Raw genomic sequence first — 25,047 nt, 5'->3', positions numbered from 1 at the left:
GCGTGGATGCGGCCCTTGTTCGTTTTCCGCCAATTCCGTTCCGAGCTCTGTACCTAGAGAGTCTCGTTAAGCCTTCACGAGGTCACCACGCGGCGGGTACCTTTGTTCTCCCCGCGTCCCACATCAGGGAACTCGGGCGCGGGGGGAGGGAAGTGCCTTGTGGCGGACCCGGGAACGGACTGTGAAAGCCGTTTGCACGCCCGCACTCCACGCCGGCTTCACTGGGGACGCCCGCTCTGCCAGCCGCCTCCGCAGGTGGCTCCCCGTGCGACAAGGCTTGGACTTCCCGGCGAGGACGAGCGGGTGCACTCTTCCCCCGGCCTGCCTCCCCCTGCTGAGACAGCGGACAGATGGCCGGTGTGACGGGCGCCGTCTGGCTCGCTTGAGGGAGTGGCCGGGAGAACAGCAGAGAAGCAGCCCTGGCCTCGCGGGGTCACTGGACCAGGGTCGGCGGCCGGAGCCTCCAGAGTCCGGTCGTGCGACAGGTGCAGTCGAACCCGCGATGGGTCTTTCACTTGAGTCGGACCTTCTGGGACTTGGGATCCACTGACACGGGGGCCGAGCCAGGCCCAAAGCCAGACCGTCCAGTCCCGGAGCCTGGGTGTGAGACCTCGCCCCGCACAGCTTCCCACGCACCAGGTTCCGTCCCCGGTTCCGGGGATGTGACGAGGTCAGAACAAAGGGGGCCGGGACCTTGGGGAGTCTACGGTCTGATGAGTAGTTAGACATAGAAACATAAGCACCAGATGAACATGGGGTGAGCATTGGGGGTGGGTTCCCGCAGGGCAGACTGAGCGCGCCGTCCACACCGTGGCAGGCAGAGGAGCCCTGCTCCCCCCAAGAAGCGGGTGTGGAGGCTGAGACGCGCGGGCGTGGTGAGGGCTCTGCGTGGCTGCGAGCAGGGGTGAGGGTGAGGACTGGGGAGAGGTCTGGGGGGCTCCCGTGGGAGGGGCAGTGGGGGGGGGGGCGAGAGAGCCGGAGGCGGGGTCAGGGTCAGATGGCCGCAGGCCGCGAGTGTGGAGTTAATCTTAACAACAGACGGCAGGAGGCTTTCCAAGAGTTGCAACCTAGGGGAGAAACGCTGCGAGTTCCGTTGCGATACAAAGGATGCTCTTCAACTGTCGTGGGGGGCGTGGACACGGGAGGTGGGTGGGCAGCCGTGGTGGCTGTCCACGCGGCAGGACAGGGTCTCCGTGGCGGTGGTCGTGGGGGCAGCAAGAAGGTGGCAGGTGGGGGAGAAGTCCCGAAGGTGGCCCCCGCGGGACCCCGGGGATCAGCAGAGGAAGACAGACACTGCCGTGGCGCCCGCGGATCCCTGGGCTTGGAGGGGACCCTGGTGACTGGGAGGCCTGGGGGAGGAAGGGGGCTGGCGGTGGGCTCCGGAAGGCAGAGGTTGCTTTTCCGCGACCGGTTCTCCTTGTTCTGTGTGTGGTTACTTTCCTCCTCCTCCTCTTTCTTCCTCTTCCTCCTCCTCCTCCCCCCCCCCCCTTCTTCTTCTTTTTTGTAAAGAATCTTTTTTCTAAATGTGTCTTTTTGGGAGAGAGAGAGCGAGCGCGTGCGAGCGAGCTAGTGGGGGAGGGGCAGAGAGGGAGAGAGAGGATCCCAAGCGGGCTCTACGCTGACAGCACAGAGCCCCATGTGAGGCTGTGAGATCGTGACCCGAGCCAACACTGGCCGCTTAACCGACTGAACCGCCAGGCGCCCCAGTTACCGGTCTTAATTTGAAACTACAGCGAGGGCCGCGTTCGCGGTGTTGATGAGCTGGGAGGACAGGCGGCCGCCCGCCGAGTGACCCTGGAGCGGAGATCTGGGGACTGTTGGAGAGCACCCCGTGTGGTGTGGGAGCCCGGCCGCAGGCTGGAGCCAGGGGGCTGGTGGCAGGAAGGGTCCTGGGAGGGGTGACCGTGCCCCTGTCCCTGGGGGCGGAGGAGGGAGCGCGGCTGTCGGGCTCCGGGAGCTCAGCCTGGGATGCACTGTCCCCGGCTTCCCAGAACTGCCGAGCCGCGGGGCCTCCGGACCGGGTCCAGGCAGACGGAGTCTCAACGGCACGGGGAGAGGGACGGTGGCAGTGGCCTGCTCACGGGCTCCCCGTGTGTGACCTGCGCCCTCTGCTCTCCCGTGCAGGACACGGAGGTGCTGAACACGGCCGTCCTCACCGGGAAGGCCGTCTCGGTTCCCGTCAAGGTCGTGGCCATTCAGGAGGACGGCTCCGTGGTGGACGTGTCCGCGGCTGTGGAGTGCAGGTCTGCGGATGAAGACGTCATTAAGGTAGGAGGGGCCTCTCCGCCGGGCCTCTGGGGGGCCCCTCCCCCTGTCCCAGGGTCCCGTGGGGCTGGCGCCAGGGTGACCACAGTGAGGAGTGGGGGCCTGGCTGGACCTGGAGGGGCCGTGCAGGTGCGCTGTTTCCCTCCCGGACTGGGGACCCCCGGCATCTGGAGCAGAAATAATTTTCTTCCCCTCCTTTTGTTCATAGGACAAAATTTCCCTAATTTTAGCAATCCACATGTCATCTCAATGTTTGCCAACTTCTTATGTAAATAACATTATTTACTCTGTATTTTCTTTAACTGTCCCACTTTTTCAAAGTTAAATACTAATTTAGCCTCTGAGGGGAAGGAAAAATTCTTCCTCTACCCTGCAGGTTCTTCCAGCTGGACTGAGAATTAAATTGACATGAGACAGACCAACAGGAGGGGAAAAAAACAAAGTTTTTTCACGTGGGCGCAGAGGCCCAATCATGAAATCGAGGCATAAAGGAACGACCAAGGCAGGCAGGTTTTGTCCTTCTTTAGACAAAAAGGCAATGAACCTGTGAGGATTTGACAGGACAGAGAAAACTTTGGGGGCTTCAGCGAATAAGGAATTCTACCAGACAGCTCAGCTAAGCACCTGGTAAGGAGTTCTATCAAGAATGAGGGCTGGGGCGGCAAATGAGCAGAAAGAAACAAGGGATGTTTATACTGCTTTCTTGTGTTACGACTTTCTCTAAATTTCCAAGCTCCGTGATAAGGATGTCTCTTTACCTGCTGACACAGGGAGGGTACCTTTCACTTGAGCTCTTTAGGCTCAGAGAGGGGAGGAGCTGAGTGTCCTTATACAGCCTGTCTCTTAAGTAACTTTTATTTAAAATAACCGATATGCCCCGGGACCTCATCATGAAGACACTACCATCCACGATCTTGACGTACTAATTTTTTTGTTAACATACATTAAAATAAAAGTCCCTCCAAGTGCCTCCTAATGTAATTTGAGCATCAGTGGGCTCCAGCTCATGGCTTGAGTGATCTGGCCATGGGGCATTTCCTCTGGATTCTTCGTTCTAATTAGCTGTGTTTCTGACTCCAAATTCAGCCAGGGATCAGCCGTGGTTTATTTCATGTTCTTCGCAGGGGTCTGGTTGAAGCACCAAATTTAGAGTTTCTGCCTGTTTTTTTCTTGGCACACTGGTTGGCCATTTCCTTTTGCAGCAGACGATTCATGGAGAAAAGACTTAAAACTTCAGAAGGTCCTTTCTCCGTTAACTGGCTAAGGGAGCCCCCGGGGCCCGTCCATTCACTCATTTTAGAAAACCAAGGCACGGAGTTCTGCCTTTCCTCGCCTGTCACAGGTTCCTGTTTAGAGGTTAGATGAAACTTGGTCCCAGGCTGAAGAACTTTGCGGTAGACAGAGAGGCCTCCAGCTTCTCGCCGGGTGGAAGTGACCTCCAGGAGGCTGTGCCTCAAGCCTGAGATGGTTTTGATAAAGAAGATTTGATGTGTCTGTGAGCCCTAATTAAAAAAAAAAAAAGTTAATCCTTAGGAAACGCAAATTTGGCACAGCCTGCTTCCTGGGCTTGGAATGCTAATTCTCCCTGGAGACAGAAAGGGGATTAGCTTCAAAGCACACGCCGCCTTGCCCCGGGGCTCCTGGCGGGCCTTGTACTCTGTGGGCAGGTCTGATTAAACAAATCTAAGGCCTTCTGTATTCACAGTTTAGGAAGATCTGAGCCAAGTCCTACGAGCTCATCTGCACGGAATGAGAAATTCTGATGGTGCATCGCCCTTGATTGCCTTTGACAGTGCACTTTATTTACTGTTCCCATGTCATTCCAGAGGGAGACACGGGGCCGTGGCATATGGAGGTGGCGTCTGGGTGATGGTGGCCCAAACAAACGGCCTGTGTCTGCAGCCCCTAGATGTGTGTTCCTTCCCGAGAGCCTGAGGGAGCTTCCCAGGGTGGGCTCCCTCCTCTGCCGCCTTGGAGTATGGCCTTTGCTTTGTTTCCCCTTCGCAGAGGTAACCTAGAAATATCTTCTGCCCAGCCTGATAAATTGCTTTGGAAGACAGTAGTTCGGGTGGTTTTTTTTTTGTTTGTTTTTTGGATTTTTTTTGGTTTTGTGTTTGTTTTTAACTTACTGTCACTCTCCATGGCCCCATGAAGTTGGAGCTCTCTTCCAGAAAATTATGACCTGATCTTCAGAAGAACAAACCAGAGTGAGCAGACCATCCAGCTTGGAGCTGCTTTTGAGACTTTTCTAGGGGAGCCCAGGCTCTGTTGCAAATCCGGGGGCTGGAATCAAGGGAGGGGTATTAATGAGTTGGATGTGATGCGTTTGTCATGGGTTTAGTGTCACTATTTGTAGGAAATGTCGCCTCAACTCTGAGATGAACAGTGTCACCTGCAGAGTTGTGCCCTGGCCTCAGTGTCATCCCAGGGGCATTTCCCAAACACAGGACACGTTTGTTAGCACCCCTTGGGGAGACCCCCTAGCCTCTACGGTTGCAGAAAACACTATGATCCCCAGGGAGAATCTTGCAGGGCTCACCAAAGATCTTTGTGCCTTGGAAACTCTGTGCATTGGGACCGTGATTTAGGTAATAAGGGAAAAAGTATAAATTTAGGAAGACGTACATTGTAAACAGATTGGCTTCTTTGACTTGGGATTCAATGATGTTGGAGGGACAGAAACCGAGGACACAAATGACTTTGAAAGGCTGGAAGCTTGGCCAAATTTGGCAAGATTGGGAGGGATAAATTTTACGTTGAGAACTTCTCTGTAAAAATCCACACACAGTAGAGGATGCGTCTTAATAATAATAATAGAGAGAGAGAGAGAGAGAGAGAGAGAGAGAGAGAGAGAGTGTGTTTGTGTGTGTGTAATATCCAAATTTTGCCATCCTGTAAAAATTGTCAAATTCACATAGAAATCTGGTTTCCAGCTCGTTATGAAGTCAAAAGGTTAGGTAGCCGTCTGCCCACGTTGCTTCCTGGGACCCCCACCTAGAGCTGGGCCCTCCAAATCACGACTGCCCCCCACCCCCTCTCACTCCCACACGGAGGCTTGCGGGACATTTGTCGTTTCTTGTCGCCCTCTTGCTGCTGGTTTTCTGAAACCACATTTCGGGGGAAAGTGAGGTATTTCTCGTGCCCTGGATTCTATAAAAAGTCAGCCACAAATGCTGATCTCACTCAGTCACCCTGACCGGAATCTTGTGTCTTTCTAGGCAGGGGAGGGGCAGCACTGGACGCTGGACTGTATTCTGCTCAAGGGTGTTGGGCGGGGGGAGGTACCGGGTGTCGGTGACAGAGGGGTGGTCGGAGCCCGTGTGAGCATGGGGCCTGGTGAGAAGGAAAGGGACAGGGGTGGGGTGAAGAGGGACACAGGACAGCTCTCTCTAAGCCTTCCAGGGGCCACCGTTCGGGAGACAGAGCACATCTGTGCCATTTAAGTCCCCAGAGTGGAAATCAAAAGGAAGCCGTTCTAGCTCAGTCGAAAGACAAAGAAGTCAGAGGCAGGGAATCCTCTGGTCAAGATTTCAGTCCGACGATGTCCGCTCAAATCCCGACTCCACCTTCCTCTCTACTTGACCTTGGACAAACTGCTTAACATCTCTGAGCCCAGCGTCCTGATCTGTAAAAAGAGGACGATAATGATACAGTTTGGGATCTTCTGCAGGGATTTGTTCTAAAGTCAGCGTGTAGGTCAGAACAAACGGTAATCAAAGTAATCCTTGAAAATCCTTGACAGAAAACCTGGGTTCACAAAGTCCGAAAGATAGTTGATGTATTTTATTTTTAATTAAAAAAATATTTTTTCAAGTTTATTTATTTATTTTGAGAGAGAGAGAGAGAGAGACAGACAGACAGAGCATGAGCAGGGTAGAGGCAGAGAGAGAGAGGGAGACACAGAATCCAATGCAGGCTCCAGGCTCTGAGCTGTCAGCACAGAACCTGACATGGGGCTTGAACTCACAAACCGTGAGATCGTGACCTGAGCCAAAGTCGGATGTTTAACCGACTGGGCCACCCAGGTGCCCCAAGACAGTTGATATTTTTTTGAATAAATGTCTCCTTGCATTTGAGCTGTGGCCAAATTTTCGGGGGGCATTATCGGGCATAGTTTGTATTGAAGGGAATGTTGGGGGTATCTACGTAAGTTAGATTTGAGCAGAGTTGATGGTAAGATATGTGTCTCTCTTTTATCCTCCTCTTATGTCTTCTGATGCAAGTGTTGTCAGATAGCAACCTCCAGTTATTCCAAGCACGTATAATTGAATTCTTGCTTTTCAAATCTGTGCATGATAGAATCCCAAGATGGAGTTTTGGGGATGGTTAAATAAGAGTGTATATCTAAATTTTTTTTTTTCAACGTTTTTTTATTTATTTTTGGGACAGAGAGAGACAGAGAATGAGCGGGGGAGGGGCAGAGAGAGAGGGAGACACAGAATCGGAAACAGGCTCCAGGCTCCGAGCCATCAGCCCAGAGCCCGACGCGGGGCTCGAACTCCCGGACTGCGAGATCGTGACCTGGCTGAAGTCGGACACTCAACCCACTGCGCCACCCAGGCACCCCAAGAGTGTATATCTAAAGGAAGCCATGTGATGCTTGGTCTGCAATAGATCAATCAGTGAATGTTATATCTAAAATACCAACATCCATATTCATATCTGCATATTTTATATTTTAGCCCCTCCTTGATTGCGAGGTCTACAGAGTCCACGGCTCTGTTTTGGTAACAGTGCTTTCTCCAGTCCTGTGCAGAATCTGGAACACAGTGGGGGCTCAATAAATATTTGTCGAGTGTATTAACGAACGAAGGATGAACGAATGCTAGACCTTCCCTGAGATGGACCTGTCTGTGAGGCGAGAGTGCGTGGCTGCCTCGTCTTTATCGGAACATCTCCATTGAATTTCCTCTTCCTGGAAATCTTGAAAGGGAGGGGGGGAGGCTTTCCGCAAAGGGACGTGGCATTGGGTAATGACCTGGCCCGGGCACAGTGATCCAAGCCTTCTTGGGTTCTCAGGGGGAGGCTCTTGTTCCAGGAGTACTTACCAATGATCAGCGTGGGGGAAATGCATAAAGAGCTTTGGGAGGTACGAAGGTGGAACGCGCGTGAATGAATTCTGTCGCCGAGGACGGACAGTCGAGCTACTGGTATTAATGGTTAGCCTGTGTTGGGAACGTAGTAGGCGACAGGTCCTGTTAGAATGAGGACGTTAGAAATGTTGGCCCATCTAGTTTTCACAAGAAGCCTTCAAGGTAGGTGACACTACTATTGTGCGTGTATACACGAGGAACCATCACGTAGACGGGTGAGGAGCTCCCTGGGTGGTGAACGTAGGGACACAGTCCCCTTCAGTTCACCTGGGACGTTGCATAGGGCAGGGGAGCCCTCCTGCGAGCCAGGAGCAAAGCATCATTCCATGGCTTTCTCATCCGGAAATCTGTGCTAATGGACTTTTCCTGAATTTGCCAAAGACTTTCCTTTTCACGTTCACCCCCTGGAAGTTGGTAGATTAGTTTCCTCTTGCTGCTATAACAAACTACCATCACCTTAGTAGCTTCAACCAGTGCACATTTGTTACGATGTCATACTGGATGTCAGGGGTCTAAAATGGGTTAGTGAGGGGGGCACCTGGGTGACTCAGTTGGTTGAACGTCCGTCTCTTGGTTTCGGCTCAGGTCACGATCTCACGGTTCGTGGGATCGAGCCCCAGGTCAGGCTCTGCGCTGACAGCACGGAACCTCCTTGGGATCCTCTCTCTCCCTCTCTTTCTGCCCCTCCCCAGCTCATGCTTTCTCTCTCTCTCAAAATAAATAAATAATAACAAGATTTTATAAATGAATGAATGAATGAATGAATGAATGAATGAAATGGGTCAGCGGGGCTGTGTTTCTGTTCCTTGGCTTCTCCGCCTTCTAGAGGCACCTGCATTCTTGGCCGTGGCCCTCCACACCATCTTCAAGTCAGCTGTCGTAGCATCTTTAAATCTCTCTCTCCCTCTCTCTCCCTCTCTCACCCCTGGTTCTGTCATTGTGTTTCTGACTCCCACCCTCCTGCCTCTCTTTACTAAGGACCTTTGTGATTTGGGTGTAATTAGGCCCACCTGGATAACCCAGGATAATCCTTTCATGGGACAGAGAGAGACAGAGCATGAACGGGGGAGGGGCAGAGAGAGAGGGAGACACAGAATCGGAAACAGGCTCCAGGCTCTGAGCCATCAGCCCAGAGCCCGACGCGGGGCTCGAACTCACGGACAGTGAGATCGTGACCTGGCTGAAGTCGGACGCTTAACCGACTGCGCCACCCAGGCGCCCCTCAAATGCTTATCTCAACTACCTTTGCCCGTATATTAGTTTTTTAGAGCTGCCGTAACAAGTTCCCACCAACTCTGAAGTTCAAACAATATACATTTAGGGGCGCCTGGGTGGCTCAGTCGGTTGAGCGTCCAACTTTGGCTCAGATCACGATCTCACAGTTTGTGCCTTCGAGCCCCGCATTGAGCTCGCGGCTGTCAGTGCGGAGCCCGCTTCGGATCCTCTGTGTCCCCCTTTCTCTCTGTCCCTCCCCCACTCTCGCTGTCTCTCTCTGTCTCTCAAAAATAAAACTACACATTAAGGAAAAGACCACAAAAGATCATACATTTATTTTCTCCCAGATCTGGAGGCCAGAAGTCTGAAATCAACCTATTGGCCGGGCTCTACTCCCTCCAGAAGCTCTGGGGAAGGATCCTTCCTGCTTCGTCCTGCTTCTGGTGGCTGCAGGTGTCCTTTGCCCGTGGCTGCGTCCCTCCAGCCCCTCCATCTTTGCTCGGTCTTGCCCTTGTGTCTCCGTATGACCTTTTTCTCTTACAAGGACACTTGTCGGGATTTAGTAGCCACCCGAATTCAGAGTGATCTTGTCTCAAGATCTGTGCTTACGTGCTTACAAGACCCCGTTTCCAGATAAGATCACATTCACAGGTAGCAGGGGCTCGAACCCTGGACATACCACTTTGGGCCACAGGTCAACCCCCTACACCATGCAAGGCAATGTATTCACAGGTTCTGGAGACTAGGGCATGGGCACATCCGGGGAGGGTCTCTACGCTGCCCACTACGACACGTTTTCTTTTCTTCACAAGGTTTCTTTTAAAGTTCTACAGAAGAAGGAAGAAAATGCAGTTTCCATGTTGTAATTATGACTTAATCTTTGGATTATCTATCCTCCTGACTCAGTGATGGCCTCATGTTCTCATGTGTTGGTGACTGTACTGTTTGTCAACGAACTGTGGTCTCTGGAACCACAGTAGCCAGCCATACATCGTCAGCGGGGGAGGAACTGACTCACGCTTGGAGAGAAATAAATGTAAACTCATGCTGGTCTTGAAGATGGTGCCCTCCATCTTTTGGCTGCAATGATTACGTTTCCAGGCTTCTGGTATCAGCTGGACTTGTAATAAGGAGATGCTAAAGGCTTCGGGAAAGGGCATTAACATGTTAAAGCCTTCTCTGCCCCAGGGAAGGATTTTCTTTCCAGAGTTGGTCTGTGAGGGGTATTGGAAGACAGTGGATGTGCTGCAAAAAATACGAAGTTTTCTGCTGCTTGCTCAGCAACGTGTGGGGAGCTGGTCACTAAAGAGAACCCGATGTCCCCTCTGGAGGATATCAGCTTTGATCGAGCACCTGTCTTTCCTGGGTCAGGCAGCACCTACAGAGGCTGTGTGAGCCCACGCTCCTTGAGTGGTTGGCTGTATAGAGAGGACCCAGGGGAAGGTAGGTGTGTCCTGATCTTGGGCTTTGGGGAAGCACATCTGAGCTGGTTTGGACTGGTGTGGTAGGTCGGGGGTAGTGGGCAGGTACTGGTGAAATCCTGCATTGGTGAGGTTTTTTTTTTTTGTTTGTTTTCATTTGGTTGTGAGTAATAGAAACCCAAATCCACTGTCTTAAGCCCCAAAAGGGGCAATGTATTGACTTGTACAGCTAAAAGAGCCAGGTGACTTCAGGCAAAGTTGGATCCAGGAGCTCATCTGCCTTTCTCTCTGTGGTTCTGCACGTTTTCTCCCTGTGCTGCTGCTGTTCCCTGTGCCTGGCACCTGCTCCCCAAGCCCTGCGCCTGTGGGCATCCCGGTGTCCTCTGGGGGCCCCGACTCGGTGCGGCCACCTCCTTCCCGCCGTCGTGTGCCCCCACGGGTCCTCACCTCCGTGTGTCCCTGCGTGGATAATTACGGATTCGGGACTCTGCACACTGTACGTCCTCGTGCATGTCGAGGGCAGGGTCTGTGTCCCACGGGTGTCCCTGTCCCCAGGGTCCATCAGAGTGAACAGCCACAGCAGCACACGTCTTAGGCACACACGACACCGGGCCAGACTCCGCTCTGCTGGTTTCAGAGAAGGCACAGAGTCCGGCCCGCACGACCCCACGCGGTGGGTGTGGGCGTCACCGAATCTTACAGCTCGAAACCGAGGAGCTGTGCTCGGTGGGTTTTGAGCAAACGTCAGCCCGCCGGGTGTCCAAATTCATCGCACCAAAACGTGGACGGACATTTCTTCCCGTTTCTTCGCTCGCCTATAGACAGACTTAAAGACGGATGTGTCTGGAAGTCCAGACCTTTGGGTAAGAGTTTTGATTTTTAAGTGTTGGGAAGTCATTCCGTTGAAAGAGCTCCGTAAGCACGTCTTGCCGGGGGCTGTCAGTCTGGCCCTCCCGCCCCCGGGACAGCAGGTAAATGAGAGGAAGATGCCCCCCAACCCCAGGTCACGGGTGGGGGTGGGACGGGGGACGCTGTCAGGACCCCCCAGGTGCCGACGAGGCGGTGGGCTCAGAACAGTCTCTGCTCTGACTTCTCCTGAAAGGGTCCTTGTCGGCTCTGGGCTGCAATGGGCTTCCAAGAAGCTCTCAGACTGATCCGAATTTTATTTAGCAGGAGACACAGAGAAATCCAAAGGAGGCTTAAGGCGATGTCTCTCTCTCTGAGCGATGCTTGGCAAAAATTCCTACCGAGAACACTGTTATTCTATTTCTGGGCATGAATTTCCTTCCTTTGCCCACCACCAGGAGCCAGGCGGCTAAGAATAAGTTGTCAGGCAGCTTGGATGTTACTGCCTCATTTTGTCCTTCTTTGTGCTGGTGATTTGGACTTGCACTGTTCCTTCCTAATTGGGGACGGGGCATGAATTTCCTGTTGGCCGGAGGATGGGTCCTGCTGCATTCCCAGCACTGTGTTCCCATCAGCACCACTGTGATTTCAATATTGATTAGCTCTTTTGTTCATTTCGGCCTTTGCATCTCTGATGAAGAGTGAACATTCTGGAACCGTTTCTGCATAATGCAGAGAAGTCTCAGAGTGAGCCAGAGTCCGCCCGCCGACCTCCTGGCCTCGCCCCCTCCGTCCACGTGGCCACGTGCTCCCCACCCTCCTCTCTTGGTGCCTCCCGTCTGCTCTCCTCCACCCTGCCCTGCTCAGGTCCAAGGTCCGGGGTGTGCTGGAGTCCTGGGTCTGTGCATGGGCCTGGGGCTCCTGGAGACATATTTGTTGTGCGTTCAATGGGAGGGGAAGGGACCCTCATCGATGGTGTGGGGCTTGGTTCACGATGGGAGGGGAAGGGACCCTCATCGATGGTGTGGGGCTTGGTTCACGATTTAAACTCCCGCCGTGCAGCTTTGATGGTGGGCAGAGCGTATCAGCTCCATAGTCAAATTCACTGGGTTTCCCGAGGAACTCAAATCAGTTACACAGACTTTAATAGTTAACTGGGTCACTTACCTACAGGCACTAGGCACAGGTATGAATGGATTTAGGTACACAGGCGATGTGTGGCGGCCGCTATCACAGACTGCCATCTTTCTAGAGGTACGATGCATATTCAACAAACTGCACATACTAAAGCATACAAATTTGATGTTCCAAATCGTCCATCATCAAAATCAAGATAGCAAACGTATCCTCAACCCTCGAACGTTCTTCCTGCCCGTCTGTAATACGCCCCTCCTGTCCCTCTCCAGTCCCCCCCCAGACAAATGCACTTCTTCTCTCTGTCCCTGAAGATCAATGTTCATTTTCTAGAGTTCTGTATAAATGGGATCATGGAGAGTATGTTCTCTTCTTCCTATGTCTGGCTTCTTTCACCCACACGGTTAATCTGAGAGTCACACATGTTGTTGTATAGATCGGTAGCCCATCCGTCCTTACTGCAGAGGAGTGTTCCATGGTGTGCACTATATTGCACTTGGTCCATCTGGTGGTGGACATGTGGGTGGTTCCTCGTTTGTGGCTCTCACAACTATTGCCGCTACGAACGTTCATACGGGTTGTTGTCTGGATATAAGCTTTTAGATTAGAAAAGTTGAATCATATGGTAAGTAAACGTTTAACTTTTAAGAAACTGCCAGACTGTTTCTAAAGTGGTTGTGCCATTTTACATTCCTGTCATCAGAGTCGGAGAGTGCTGGTACCTCCATATCCTTGTTGACACTTGGTGTGGCCAGCCTCTTTAGTCTTAGCCAGTCTACTGGGTGTGCGCGAGTGTGCCTTTTTAGCTTTAACTTGCACGTCTGTCTAGATTAATGAGGTCGAACACCTTTTCATGTGATATTTGCCGACCACAGACCGTTGGTGAAGTGCCTGTTCAGATCATTTGCCCATTTTTTTTTTTATTGGCTTGTTTGCTGTATATCATTAGGTGTTGAGAATTTTTCTTTTGGCTTCAGGTCCTTTATCAGTTATGGGATTTCAAAATATTTTCTTCCAGTCTGTGTTTGTTTTTTCATGACTGACAGGGTCTTTTTTTTTTTTTTTTTACTTTTTTTTTTAACGGTCTCTTTTTTTAATGGGGTCTTTTGAAGAGCATAAGTTTTTCGTTTTGACAAGGACCAGTTCATCCATTTTTTCCCCTTTTACAGGTTATACTTTTGCTGTTGTATCTAAGAAATAATTGCCCACCCCACATTCATAAACATTTTCTCATATATTTTCTTCTCACAGTTTCATAGTGGTAGTTCTTACATTTAGATTTATGATCTATTTTGAGTTAATTTTTGTGTATCATGAGAGGTAGGTGCATAAACTCATCTCTCCGGCACATGGCCATCCAGCTGTCCTGGCACCATTTGTTAAAAAGACTGTTCTTTCCCCCTTGAATTTTCTTGGTGTCCCTTTTTGAAAATCAATTGACCATAAGCGTAAGAGTTTATTTATGCATTCTCCACTCTATCCCAGTGAACGATATGTCTCTCCTTGTGACTGTACCACCTTTTCTGATTACTGCTGCTTTGTAGAAAGTATTATAATAGGGATTGGTGAACCCTCAAGCTTTGTGATTCTTTTTCATCATTATTTTGATTATCCTGGGTCCCTTTCCATTTGATTTTCAGGATGAATTTGTCCCTTTCCGCCCAAAAGGCAGCTGGAATTTGGGAATTTTGATAGGTTTCGCATTAAACCTGTAGATCGATTTGGGTAGAGTATCACCATCTTAACAATGTTAAGTCTTCTGATCGTGGACATGCGATGTCTTCACATTTGTGGGGCCTTCTTTAATTTCTTTCAACAATATTTAAAATTTTTAGAGTGTAAGTTTTTCGCTTCCTTTTTTGTGTTTGTCCCTAAGTATTGCATTCTTTTTGGTGCTATTGTAAATGGAATTGCTTTCTGATTTTTATTTTTGAGTTGCTCCCTGCTAGTGTGCAGACACTTATTTGAGTTTTGCATTTTGATCCTCTTTCCTGTAGCTTTGCTGGATTTGTTTGTTGGTGTTATCAGTTTTTCTAAGTGGATCCCTTAGGATTTGCTGCATACGAGGTCATGTCACTTGTAAAGAGTGACAGTTTACTTCTTCCTTTCCAATCTGGAAGTCTCTTCTTTCATTTTCTTGCCTAATTTCCCCAGCTAGAATCTCAGTAAAATGTTGAATAGAAGTGGTGAGAGTGGTTATTTTTCGTCATTTCTCTGATCTTAGGGAGAAAGCATTTTGTCTCCATTAGGTATGATGCTAGCTGAAGGGTCTCTTGTTGGTTTTGTTTTGTTTTATTTTGTCTTTTCTTGGTTTTGTTTTTGTTTTATTTTGTTTTTTTCTTGGACATGCCTTTTATTGTGTGGAGGGATTCCCTCCTACTTCTAGTTTGTGGAGTGTTTTTAGCACGAGGGGGTAGTGGGTTTTGTCAAATGCTTTTTTTGCATCTGTTGAGCTGATCATGTGGTTCCACCCTTCTATTGCTAGCAGTGTTATAAAGCTATTTCTGTAGAAGAAAAAAGTTTTGGAATATTTTGAAGCTCCCAGTGCTCCTTAGGTCAGGAGATAACAGCATTCTGGGCCACCTCCATTGGGTTTTTGGTTTTTTGTGTTTAAATCTCGGTTTATAAATTTGTGTGCTCGATTATTTCTCAGCTCCACACACGGATGTAGAAAATCACAACAGCATTGCTCTTAGACTCAAGAATAAGCTGGTTGCCATCCGTGCCTTATGCATCCAGAGTCTCAAGTAGCGTGGGTGGAAGGAGGCTTCTAGTTTGAAGCTTTTGTTGTATAAATAGAAGTTATTAGCCATGGGGGCGCCTGGGTGGCTCAGTCAGTTCGGTGTCTGACCCTTGATTTCGGCTCAGGTGGTGATCTCACAGTTGACCTGGAGCCCCGTGTTGGGCTCTGTGCTGAGCGTGGAGCCTGCTTAGGATTCTGTCCCTCTCAGGACACCTGGCTGGCTCAATCGGTTCAGTGTCTGGCTTCGGCTCAGGCATGATCTCGTGGTTCGTGAGTTCGAGCCCCGGGCTCACTGCTGTCGGTGCAGGGCCCGCTTAGAGTCCTCTGTCCCCTCTCTCTGCCCCTCCCCTGCTTGTGCTCTCTCTCTCACACACAAATAAAAATAAACATTAAAAAAAAAAAAAGATTCTCTCCCTCCGCCCCTCTCTCCCCTCGCATTCTCTCTCTCTGTGTCTCTCTCAAAATGTTATTAACCATGAGCCAGGTTTAGGGGCGGACTTTCGGGAGTGCCTGATATCCCTGGCAGGGATGCTAATCAGGGTGTGAACCCTCATTTGATTCGTCTCCTCCTGATGAATGTCCAGTGCCGTTGACCCTGCGCTTGATTTTAGAAGCGGAAGCCGCTGAAGTTCCTAGACATTTGTTTAGCGGGGAGCATGGTCTTGTACGTGTCCTACACAGAGAAGTGAACCTCGGGTATAAAAGTGTTTCTGCTAGCTCGGCAAGGAGCCGGGTTCATCAGGAGGCACGTCTCTCCTATGCACGCGCAGATCCCTGGCGTTTGCCCACAGCCTGTGAAGGGGCATCGCAGGCAAGGGAGCCGGGCCAAGTTATGTTACGTCATCTTCTCTGGTAGCATCTTACTCTGGTAAGTTTCTGTACTTGTTAAATCCCTGGGAGCCTTCATCTGGGCTGAGGACGGATGTGTCTCCCACACCTCTTATGTCCCGTTGATGTAACACGGCTGGCAAGCAGGTCCGAGGAGGGAAGGATCAGAGATCAGGTGCCAAACCGGGGATGCTGCCTCCATGACCCGTACGTAAACAATTGACACAATTGCCTTTAAGCCTTCTGGGTTGGCCCCTCCGGGAGGGCACGGGATTTTGTCTATCTTGTTCGGTGCTGATTCCTTCCTGGCTGGAGAGGCACTTGGCACACAGTGGGCCCTCAGCAAATATTTGTTGAATGCATGAACGTCAAAAACCTCTAAAAAGTAACCTCCCAAAGTAACAAAGATCAGCGCACGGTCACTTCCTCGAGCCTCGCGCTTGGTTTGAGAGAGGAGAAGAAATCGAATCCCGGCGGTGCGTCTGGCACTGGGGCGAGCACAGCTCCCGGGGGATGAGACCGTCTCCTCCAGCTCTTGGCTGTGGATCTGAGAGTGCATTTGCTTCGGAGAGCACTGCAGGGGTGGCTCCTGTGGGTCCCTGCACCAGAGAGGGGCTGCAGGTCTGCGTGATTCCATTGCAGCCGGATTGGGACTTTCTACAGTTATTTAATGGCGACAGTAGAAGCAAACGTTTTTGCGATGGTTGTTTGGAGAGACAGATGGGCTTCCTGGGGGCAGCAGCCAAGCCCGGTCCTTCTGTCCCAGTGCCAGCACCTCCCGCAGAGCCTGGAGAGCTCATTCTCGGCAAACGGGAGCCGAGCCCTCAGCAGGTGCTTGCAGAGTGCATGACATCCTCCCTTGTGGCCGAAGGGAAAGTGCCGCAGGGAACTCAGGGTGGGTCAGTCTTTCCTTAGATTCTACCTCTTCCCCCTCGCCTGTCTCCCGCGTGCACTTACCGAGTGAGCTCTCTTGCAGGGCGCTGTTTTTGGTGTCGTGGGGGAGGTGTTAGAACACGTTGGTTTAATGGTTTGTTGATCCATTCTCGCCGTTAAGCTGGCAGCTCCATGAGGGGCTGGGACCGGGCTGAGCTTGCTTGTCGTGTATCCCTGTCACCCAGCACCGTGCCTGGCAGGTGCTCTTTGAACGGGCGGCGAATGCAGTCTCGTGGGGGCGAGGGGCTTATTGGTGCCAGGGATGATGCCGCCGCTCATGGAAGAGGGGCAGGCTTGGCGTCCGGCAGACGTGGGTTCTAATCCTGCCCCAGCTGTCACTCTCTGGGGAGTTGTGGGGAATCTGCTTTCCAAAGTGAGCCTCAGAGACCGATTTACTGTAAACTAGCATTTATTGAGCACCTACTACGTACTGACGCCTAAGCTCTTCAGGTATAGCAATTCATGTAATACTTAAAATAGCCCCGTCGGGTCTGACTTATAATCTACGTTTACAGATAAGAAAATTGACGCAACAGGGAAGCAAGGCACTGTCCCCTAAATGAAGGTCACCGAGTTGGTAAATGTCAGGGCTGGGGTTTGACCTTGGGCAGCTGGACTCCCCGCCAGGGCTCTGGGCCCCTGCTTCGCAGAGAGCAGAGACCACTGTTTCACAGTGAACGCGGCCCCACTGAGTGGTCAGATTCTTGTTTCAGGGGTAGGCAGGAATGCCGTCTTCCACAGCTGCTAGGAACATAAATTCTGTCTCCGCCGAAAACAAGGAACCAGATTTCTCCGAGGGGACGGAGAGGATCATGCCTGTTACTGAAACGGACCCTCATCGCTTCCATTTCCAAGAGGATAGGGGTTTCCAGCAGGAAAAGATCATGTATATTCATGCAGTCGACTTACTCACTCTTTGCTGATTACATCTTCTAAACCGCTCTTGGATTCATTTGCCATGGAGACATTTAAGGCTTAGCTTGAAATGCTAAAAGAAAATCTCAGATTTCAAAGCACTTCTGTTGACTTCTGTTCCCCCTGTGGCGCTGGGTTAGCCTTCTAGAGAGCCCCCCAGCCCAGACGTGCCGTACCGTTTTGACCACTTCTAAAGCTCAGTCTAACAGGCTCTTTTTAACAATTAAAGACTTCAGCCTCAAGCGATTGCCCTAATAAAGTCATCTGTTAGTGCCCTGGACAACTGAGTGCATTCCATCATCAAGGGCGTCAAGCGTATCACTCCCCAGGGTGTCCGTTCCCAAGAGGAGAGAGATGAATATATCAACGAGTTCCTGACATCCTTTGTGTTGAGCATTTAGTAAATGTTTGGGTTACACCCTGACTTCTTTTCCTACGAGCGCAGTTCTGCACAGAGCATTAGATGGCCCTGTGCGAAGGCTGTCTGTGTGTGTGAAGGTGACCCCTGGGGATGGCTGGTTCCTCAGGTGCCTTTCTTGAGAGCCGCGTTGAGTGACAAAACAGTACTGAGACGCTTGCAGGGTTTTCCAGCTCTGATTTCTGTGCTTACACTTGGCCCTGGTTGGGACAGCAGGGACTTTGGTCAAGCCTGTTGGGCAAGTGAATTTTGGTTTCATAAATATATCTAAATGATACAGAATAAGTGACACATGAGCTGAGACAGTACTTCCTCGTCTGTGCCCGTGTAGACGTCACCAACCAATCCTCAGCACTTCTTGCCGGCTCCTTCTCAAGACAGAGCTCCCTTGAGCAGCTGCTGTGTGTTCATTTGCATTGGCAAGGGAGACGAACCTGTTTCCTATTTCTGGTAGAGTCTGGGGCACTAAGAAACGTTTTGGTGAGGATTGAAGAGTGCGGGGACGCCTGGGCGGCTCAGTGGGTTCAGCATCTGACTCTTGGTTTTGGCCCAGGGCGTGATCTTACGGTTTTGTGAGTGGAAGCCCGGAATCAGGCTCTGTGCTGCCAGCTCGGAGCCTCTGCTTCGGATCCCCTGTCCCCCCTCTCTTTCTGCCCCTTCCCCACCGGTCCTTTCTCTCTGCCTCAAAATAAATACACAAATTGAAAAAAATAAAGTCTTTAAAAAAACAAGATATTAGGAAAATCATAAGGAAGAGAAACTGCATTTATCGTACGTACTGTATTTATGAGAAAAAGAAATCCATAGTGGATGTGCACAGTTCAAACCCGGATTGGTCAAGGGTCAACTGTCTATCAGGATGTCCTTAGGCCAGAGGCTGTGAAACGACAGGCTTTGAGGCAAACATCGCCCTCAAGACATGCTCTTTTTGGCCGGGAAAGTACTTGACAATATAGATACTTGGATGCCAACATTCACAAATTAGTTGATTTCACCCAAACGCCGGGTTGCTCATTTCCCTCGGAAAGTGAGATCTCCAGACGCAGCCCCAGTGTCCCTGAGCTGCAGTGGTAGGCTGGTGAGTACAGCTGTCCCCTCTGCATGGGGTTCGGGGGTCTCCCTTGAGTTTCTCACAGTCCCCAACTTCCCCGCCTTTCACAACACACCCGCCTCGCTCCCTTGTGTCACCTCCCCACGGCGGGAGGGATTTGGTTATCGGGCCAACCGCAGGCCAATCGTGTGGAGATAAATAGCTAGCTGTGTGAGTAAATTGAGTTCTATTATAAACACATTAGGTAAGTTAGATGTATCCGGTCTGAAATAGTAGACCAATATATGAGGCGCAATTATGTGAATTTATTGCTAGTGTCAGGAGGGGTTTCTGCAAAGCCGAGTCACTTCACGTAAGAACTGCTATAATTTCAGCAAGCATGGGGCTACTTCCCGGGTTGGTCAGAGCACAGTTTTTGTACCCGGAATTTCACACAGCCCAGGCCCTGCCGGGATGGGTGCAGAGGCCATCGGGGTGGATCCCGGTGACGCTGTGCAGCCAAGCATTGAGTTCGTGTCAGGTCGTCCCCTGTGGCTGCCAGCCAGGCTGGGTTCCCATGTGCCGGGCTCTCTGGAGATGGTCACTGGGAGCCGGGACGGCCAGCCCCTCTCTTCGCGGCACTGAGCGAGTCTCGTCTCGGCCAGCGCCCCTCAGCACGGACCCTTCACACCCCTCTCGTCTACATTTCGGTTTTGCAGCGGCCGGACCATCTCGCTTTGCCTGGAGTCTCAGAGATAACACCCCTCGGCTGCCGGTTTTCGTACCCAGAGTTCACGATTCGCGGTGTTCTTTTATAGGAAAGTTTCTTCTCTAAAAGAGATTTTCATTAAGTGCTTTCAGAGTAAGTTTGGAAAACACGAACCCTCTCTTTCCCCTGAGAATATGCTTATCCTGCCAAAATGCTTTCCTTTTATGCGACTGATTTATGTGCAAGCCCCGAACACCTAAGCTTCTGACTCTGGCATCCGTGCCAATGGAGCCTAATTAACAGCGCGTCTCTCCAGCAGGCCCAGTGCGTGCAGAGCGGGCGCAAGAAGCTGGGCACAGCCAGATGCTGGGCTCTCACCAGATAAACACCCCCTAATCCCTTCTGGGGCACCGTTCAATGAACGTGAAGTGCTTGGATCTTTTCCTAAGCTAACAAGCATTGGTGGTGCTTTTAAAATCTCCCGATGTCAAGGGATGAGACGCTAAAATGAAAACATTCCACACACAAGCGTATGCTACACTTCACATCAGATCGTCATCGTGGGCCTAATTTGCTGGTGTAGTTTTGTTTAAGGGGCAAAATTCTGGAAGCACTTGTTTGTTTCTTAGGGTGGGATCGAACCTTGTTGAGTATGATTCGGGCAGAGATTTTCCTCTGTGGAAAAGGACCAGGATTCTTTTCTTTCTCCATAGACGTGGCCCACAAGCAGACGGCAGAAATTGTCCCTTGTGTTAGTTTTATGGCGAGAGCGGGAGACGAGACCGGACGAGAGTGGGCATCCGTGGGCCTGTTGGGCAGGGGCTGATCTGGGCTCCTCAAACGCACACGACCAGCGGCATCTCCTCGCAGTTCAAGTGGACTAAAGCCAGGGAGGCCTGACCATCTTCTACGTACGTGTTCGACCAATCACTGTATCTGACGACGTTTTGCGCACGAATCGGTCTCCTCTGCTCAGGCGGGTCTCCCGGGCGGGAACCCTTGGAGTCATTTTGTGCCCTCACAGTCTTGCCCAGAACCTGCCACGTACCATCACTGGCTCCAAGCTGGGCCTGAGTGTTAACCCCAGACTTGTGTGAACTCTCTGTGCCTTTAAGACAAACTTGTCGCCCGACCCCCAGTCCGCACCCCTGTGTGGGGTGTAATCAGACAATCTCTGAGGTCTCTTTTAGTACCAAGGCTTAAGGTTCTGAAATGAAGGCGTGGGTTAGATGGGAAAGGACAGAGGCAAGTGGCCTCCGTTCTGCCCACACGGGCCCCGAGGTCTGCACTCGCCGAGAGGCCCCGGCTGGCTCTGGACAGACGGACGGCTTGGGAGAGACGAGGAAATGCACGTGCCGGGCGTGGTCCGGCTCGGAAAGCCAGACCCGACGTGTGTGAAAAAGAACGGATGGGAAGAAATGTGGTTGAGTGTAAAAGGTGTCACGGTCAGGCCTGGAAAGGCTGACTTGGGGCGTCCCCCACGAGCGGGGGCCTCAGAGGTGCTGTTGGTGCCAGTGAGGGGCCTGTTGGCGGGATGGGCACGGAGAGGCTCACAGACCTGCAGCCACGGGTTCCTTCCACCTACGGTGCTGAGCAGGCCCACTCAGTCTGTGTTGCTGACCCTGCCCAGTTCTGGTGTATCTGCAAGGCCCCAGCCCCCAGGCTGTGACCCTGGCTGCAGAACATCAAATAAGGCAACACGCTTGTCCTTAAAACACCTGCCTTACAATCCAGGGGGGCAGGCAAGTAAGTGTTCATGGAGTAAGTCTTGGCACAGGAAAGTAAAAAACGGATTTTTTTCTCCTAGTGCGCTCGAGGATGATGTGACTTGGCATGTTTATTTTTTATGACAGTCTAAAGACTCTATAAGCAACCTGTATAGCACTGGGGATAGAGACAGGCTATCCTGATTTCTGTCCTGATGTTTGCATTTATCTCTGTGATCATACGAGGGCCCCGGAGGGCTCGGTCCTGTAGCACGTGAATATTTAACTCTTGAGAATCCAACGCGTGCATTCAACTCTATACATCTTGGCGTTTAGCCAAAGAGAACATGTACTCACATTTACATACATACATATACATGTCTATGGTAGGAATTCTGCATCTTTAATTTTGGCTCTTTGTTACTCTGCCTGGGAAAGGGTAAGTCCCGCGGGGAGAACGTGCGCGTGACCGTAAGCGTCGGCCCACCATGGTCAAAGCTGTGTGGTGCTTTGTGCTGGGGGCCGGGCAAGTGGGTTGTGATGGCTTCATTGACCTCTTCCCCTTCAGGAAGGCACTGAAGAATGTGCTGAGCCCAGCGAGCAAACCCTCGACCAAGGAAACGTTAGAGGGACTGGAAGGTATCTTCACGGAAGGCGGAGGTGCCGGCAAACGGGGGCACCCAGTTCCAAGGTGCGCTTGCGTGTTCCAAGGTGCACTTCTGCACCTTGATGCCATTTTACCTCGGTGAACGTTGGAACCCACCTGCCATTTGCACGGGTCGTCGAGAACAGAAGGACATGTTTTATATGCAAGTGCTTGTTTGCGCCAAGTGAGGCCAAATGACCTTGCGGGTGGGGGAGGTGGCACTCAGGTATTGCTGCTTGCTGGCTTAAGCGTAGCCCAGGAATGTTCTAGGGAGAGCGAAGACGGTCAAGGTGGTGTGCTAATGCTCACTTATCGGAGGGAAGGGGGAGACGATTATGTCAGAGAGGTGGATGCGTCAGATTCATGAAAGCCTAGCATCATCTGGGGACCCGCTGGGGACAGGTGCACTCTTAAATCCTAGGGATTCTTACTCTGTACATTTCTTTGTTGTCTTCCCTTCCCTCTTCCCTTCACCTCCCTTCCCCTCCCTTCCTTTCCCTCTGCTTCCCTTCCCTCCCTTCCCCTCCCCTCCTCTTCCTTCCCTTCCCTTCCCTTGCCTTCCCTCCCTTGTGTTCCCCTCCCCTTCTCTTCCCTTTCCTTCCCTTCCCTCCCCTTCCCTTCCTCCCATTCCCTCCCCTCCCTTCCTCTCCCTTCTTTTCCCTCCACTTCCCTTCCCTCCCTTTCCCTCCCCTCCTCTTCCTTCCCTTCCCTTCCCTGCCCTTGCCTTCCCTCCCTTGCCTTCCCCTCCCCTTCTCTTCCCTCCCCTCCCTTCCTCTCCCCTCCCCTCCCCTTCCCTCCTTCCTTCTTTCGATTTAAATTCAAGTTAGTTAACATACAGTGGAGTCTTGGCTTCAGGAGTAGAACCCACTGATTCATCACTTCCGTACAACACCCAGTGCTCATCCCAGCAGGTGCCCTCCTCAGTGCCCATCACCCATTTTGCCCATCCCCCCCCCCCCTCCTTTCCAGCCACTCACAGTTTGGTCTCTGTATTTAAGAGTCTTTTATGGTTTGCCTCCCTCTCTGTACTTACCTTATTTTTCCTTCCCTTTCCCTACGTTCATCTGTTGTGTTTCTCAAATCCCACATACACTCTTACTGTGTGCATTTTAACATGAGGGAACTTGGTCACCCCGAGCACATGGCTGTTTGCCAGAACAATGCGGGAGTCTTTAATGAAGCAGCTTAAACTGAACTCAAACGGATGACTTTAGATGCGGTGGCTTCCACTCGTGCCCGGAGCGACAGCTTTCTCAGACTTCTTCCTGAAGAGAGACCCTTGTTTGCAGGGCTGGTGCAGTCTCCACAGTGGCTGCTGCGCCCTCCCGAGCCAGGCCCCCCAGGGAAGCTGCCCCAGGCCATTCTCCCGTCTTCCCTCCGAGTGCCTGGTGGGACTCCCAGAATTCTCACAAGGGGTACAGACTCCCCTACCTTTACAGGCCCCAGTGCCCTCACCCTCTCACAGCAGCCTATACTTGGTCTTCGGCAAGTCAGTAAGAGTTTTCACCTGGATTCCTTTGATGTGGCTTTTGTGGCACCCAGACGTGTCTGCCCCCCGGGGAAACACACGCTCAGTGTCCCTTTCTCCCTGCAAGCACACGTCCTTTCTCCAGATTCCGGGTCTGCAGCCCCGCGGGGCAAGTTTCAACTCTGCAGTCTGATAAGGGTGGGAAGAATGTCTTTGCAGCTTTCTCCATCTCTGAGTTGAAACTGGAACCTGGCTGACGTGACTCAGTCTCTGATTTTTATCCAGCAGAGAAGAACCCAGGCCCCTTGTTCTAAGAAGACTTTAAGTAAAAAGTAAGAATGAACGGAACAGAGAGACGGGATCAGAGGTGACTGCAGCCCCTGTACGATCAATAAACCAGGAGGGTATTGGGTCAGAACGCACAGCCTGGACCACTGGCTGCCCATGACTAGGCAGGCGACCTACCTGAGCCTTAGTTTCCTCATCTGTAAAATGGGATAAAGAATAATTTTCCTGCAAAACGCTTAAGTGCAGGATTGTTCGAATTAAGGGCCACTTTTTATGGGCTCTGACTAGCATTTTGTGCAAACTGACGGAATGGGGGGGGGGGGGCGCGCCTGGGTGGCTCAGCCGGTTAAATGTCCGACTTCAGCTCGGGTCATGATCTCGAGGTTCGTGAGTTCGAGCCCTGCATCGGGCTCTCTGACCTTCCCTGGCTCGTGGTCTCACTCTTTTTGAAAAAAAAAAAAAAAAAAAATTAAACACTTAAAAAAATGATGGAATGGGACGGCTCAGAATGGAATAAATGGTATGGGGGGCATCGGAACAGAATAAAAAATTCTGAGTGACAGGTAGCGAGGGTAAGTACTCTTTCACAGAACTTTAGTTTCTGTCCCTTGTATATACATCTTGTGGATTGGTCATAACGTAAGATGTATTTTCTGTGGTGGCTTGGGATTCACAGCGCTGTTTGAGACACACTGTCATCGAGTGCATCAATTAGTTACTCCTACGTAACAAACGGCTCCCGTATCTCAACCGCGGGCCACCATAAGCACTTCGTCATTGCTTGCGGGTCTCCAGGTCTGCTGGGGTTCAGCTCATCCAGGCCACAGACTCCGAGAGTGCAAACCCAATCCTTTAACTATGTTTGGAGTGTTTTATTGTGACATTTTTGCTAAAAATTCTACGGCACAAAGCGAGTCGTTTGCCCAAACCCAATGTTACGGAAGAGAGTATGTTTTGCCTCCGGGGGGAGGCAGCGGGGGGGAACAGCAGAGTCGCATGGCCAAGGGAAGGGCGCTGTGCTGGGCACAGTCTTGAAATCTGCCACATGAGGCCACTGAGAATCTCAGATGCCACAGTATTTCATAAACTGTAAACTGCAGTTTGTTAGGTTTCGTCTTCCTAGCTACCCACCGGGGACCAGAAAGGCCATACCTGTGTTAACAGAATTCCTCACTGATCCCCCCTTTGGCCCTGGAAAACTTCCCCCGATCCATCCCTGTCTACTTGCTTGCCAACTATTCATTTGCACTTCTGTGTACGCAGACTTTCGTCCTGTCTCCTATTTTGGCGGCTGGACTGAAGAACCTCCCTGACAAGGTCTGTTTTCTTCTCCGTCTTGTTACGCAACAGGTTACCGCTCAGGGGTGCTGGAGCGTTACAACACGGTAT

General features: G+C 51.4%; 1 protein-coding gene across 1 annotated transcript in view; it reads left to right on the top strand.

Annotated features, from left to right (window-relative positions):
• The window catches only part of LOC125149325 (transmembrane protein 132B), a 238,468-nt gene that overhangs the window by 191,661 nt on the left and 21,760 nt on the right, over nt 1-25,047 (top strand). The window contains exon 6 of the mRNA XM_047828202.1: nt 2,125-2,268. Coding sequence (XP_047684158.1) covers nt 2,125-2,268 — 144 coding nt within the window. The remainder of the gene's footprint in view (nt 1-2,124; nt 2,269-25,047) is intronic.

This window comes from Prionailurus viverrinus, chromosome D3 (assembly GCF_022837055.1).
Source record: "Prionailurus viverrinus isolate Anna chromosome D3, UM_Priviv_1.0, whole genome shotgun sequence".
In the NCBI taxonomy this organism is placed as follows: Eukaryota; Metazoa; Chordata; class Mammalia; order Carnivora; family Felidae; genus Prionailurus; species Prionailurus viverrinus.
The sequence above is the reverse complement of the archived record's forward strand: the minus strand, read 5'-3'. Positions and strand labels throughout refer to the sequence as shown.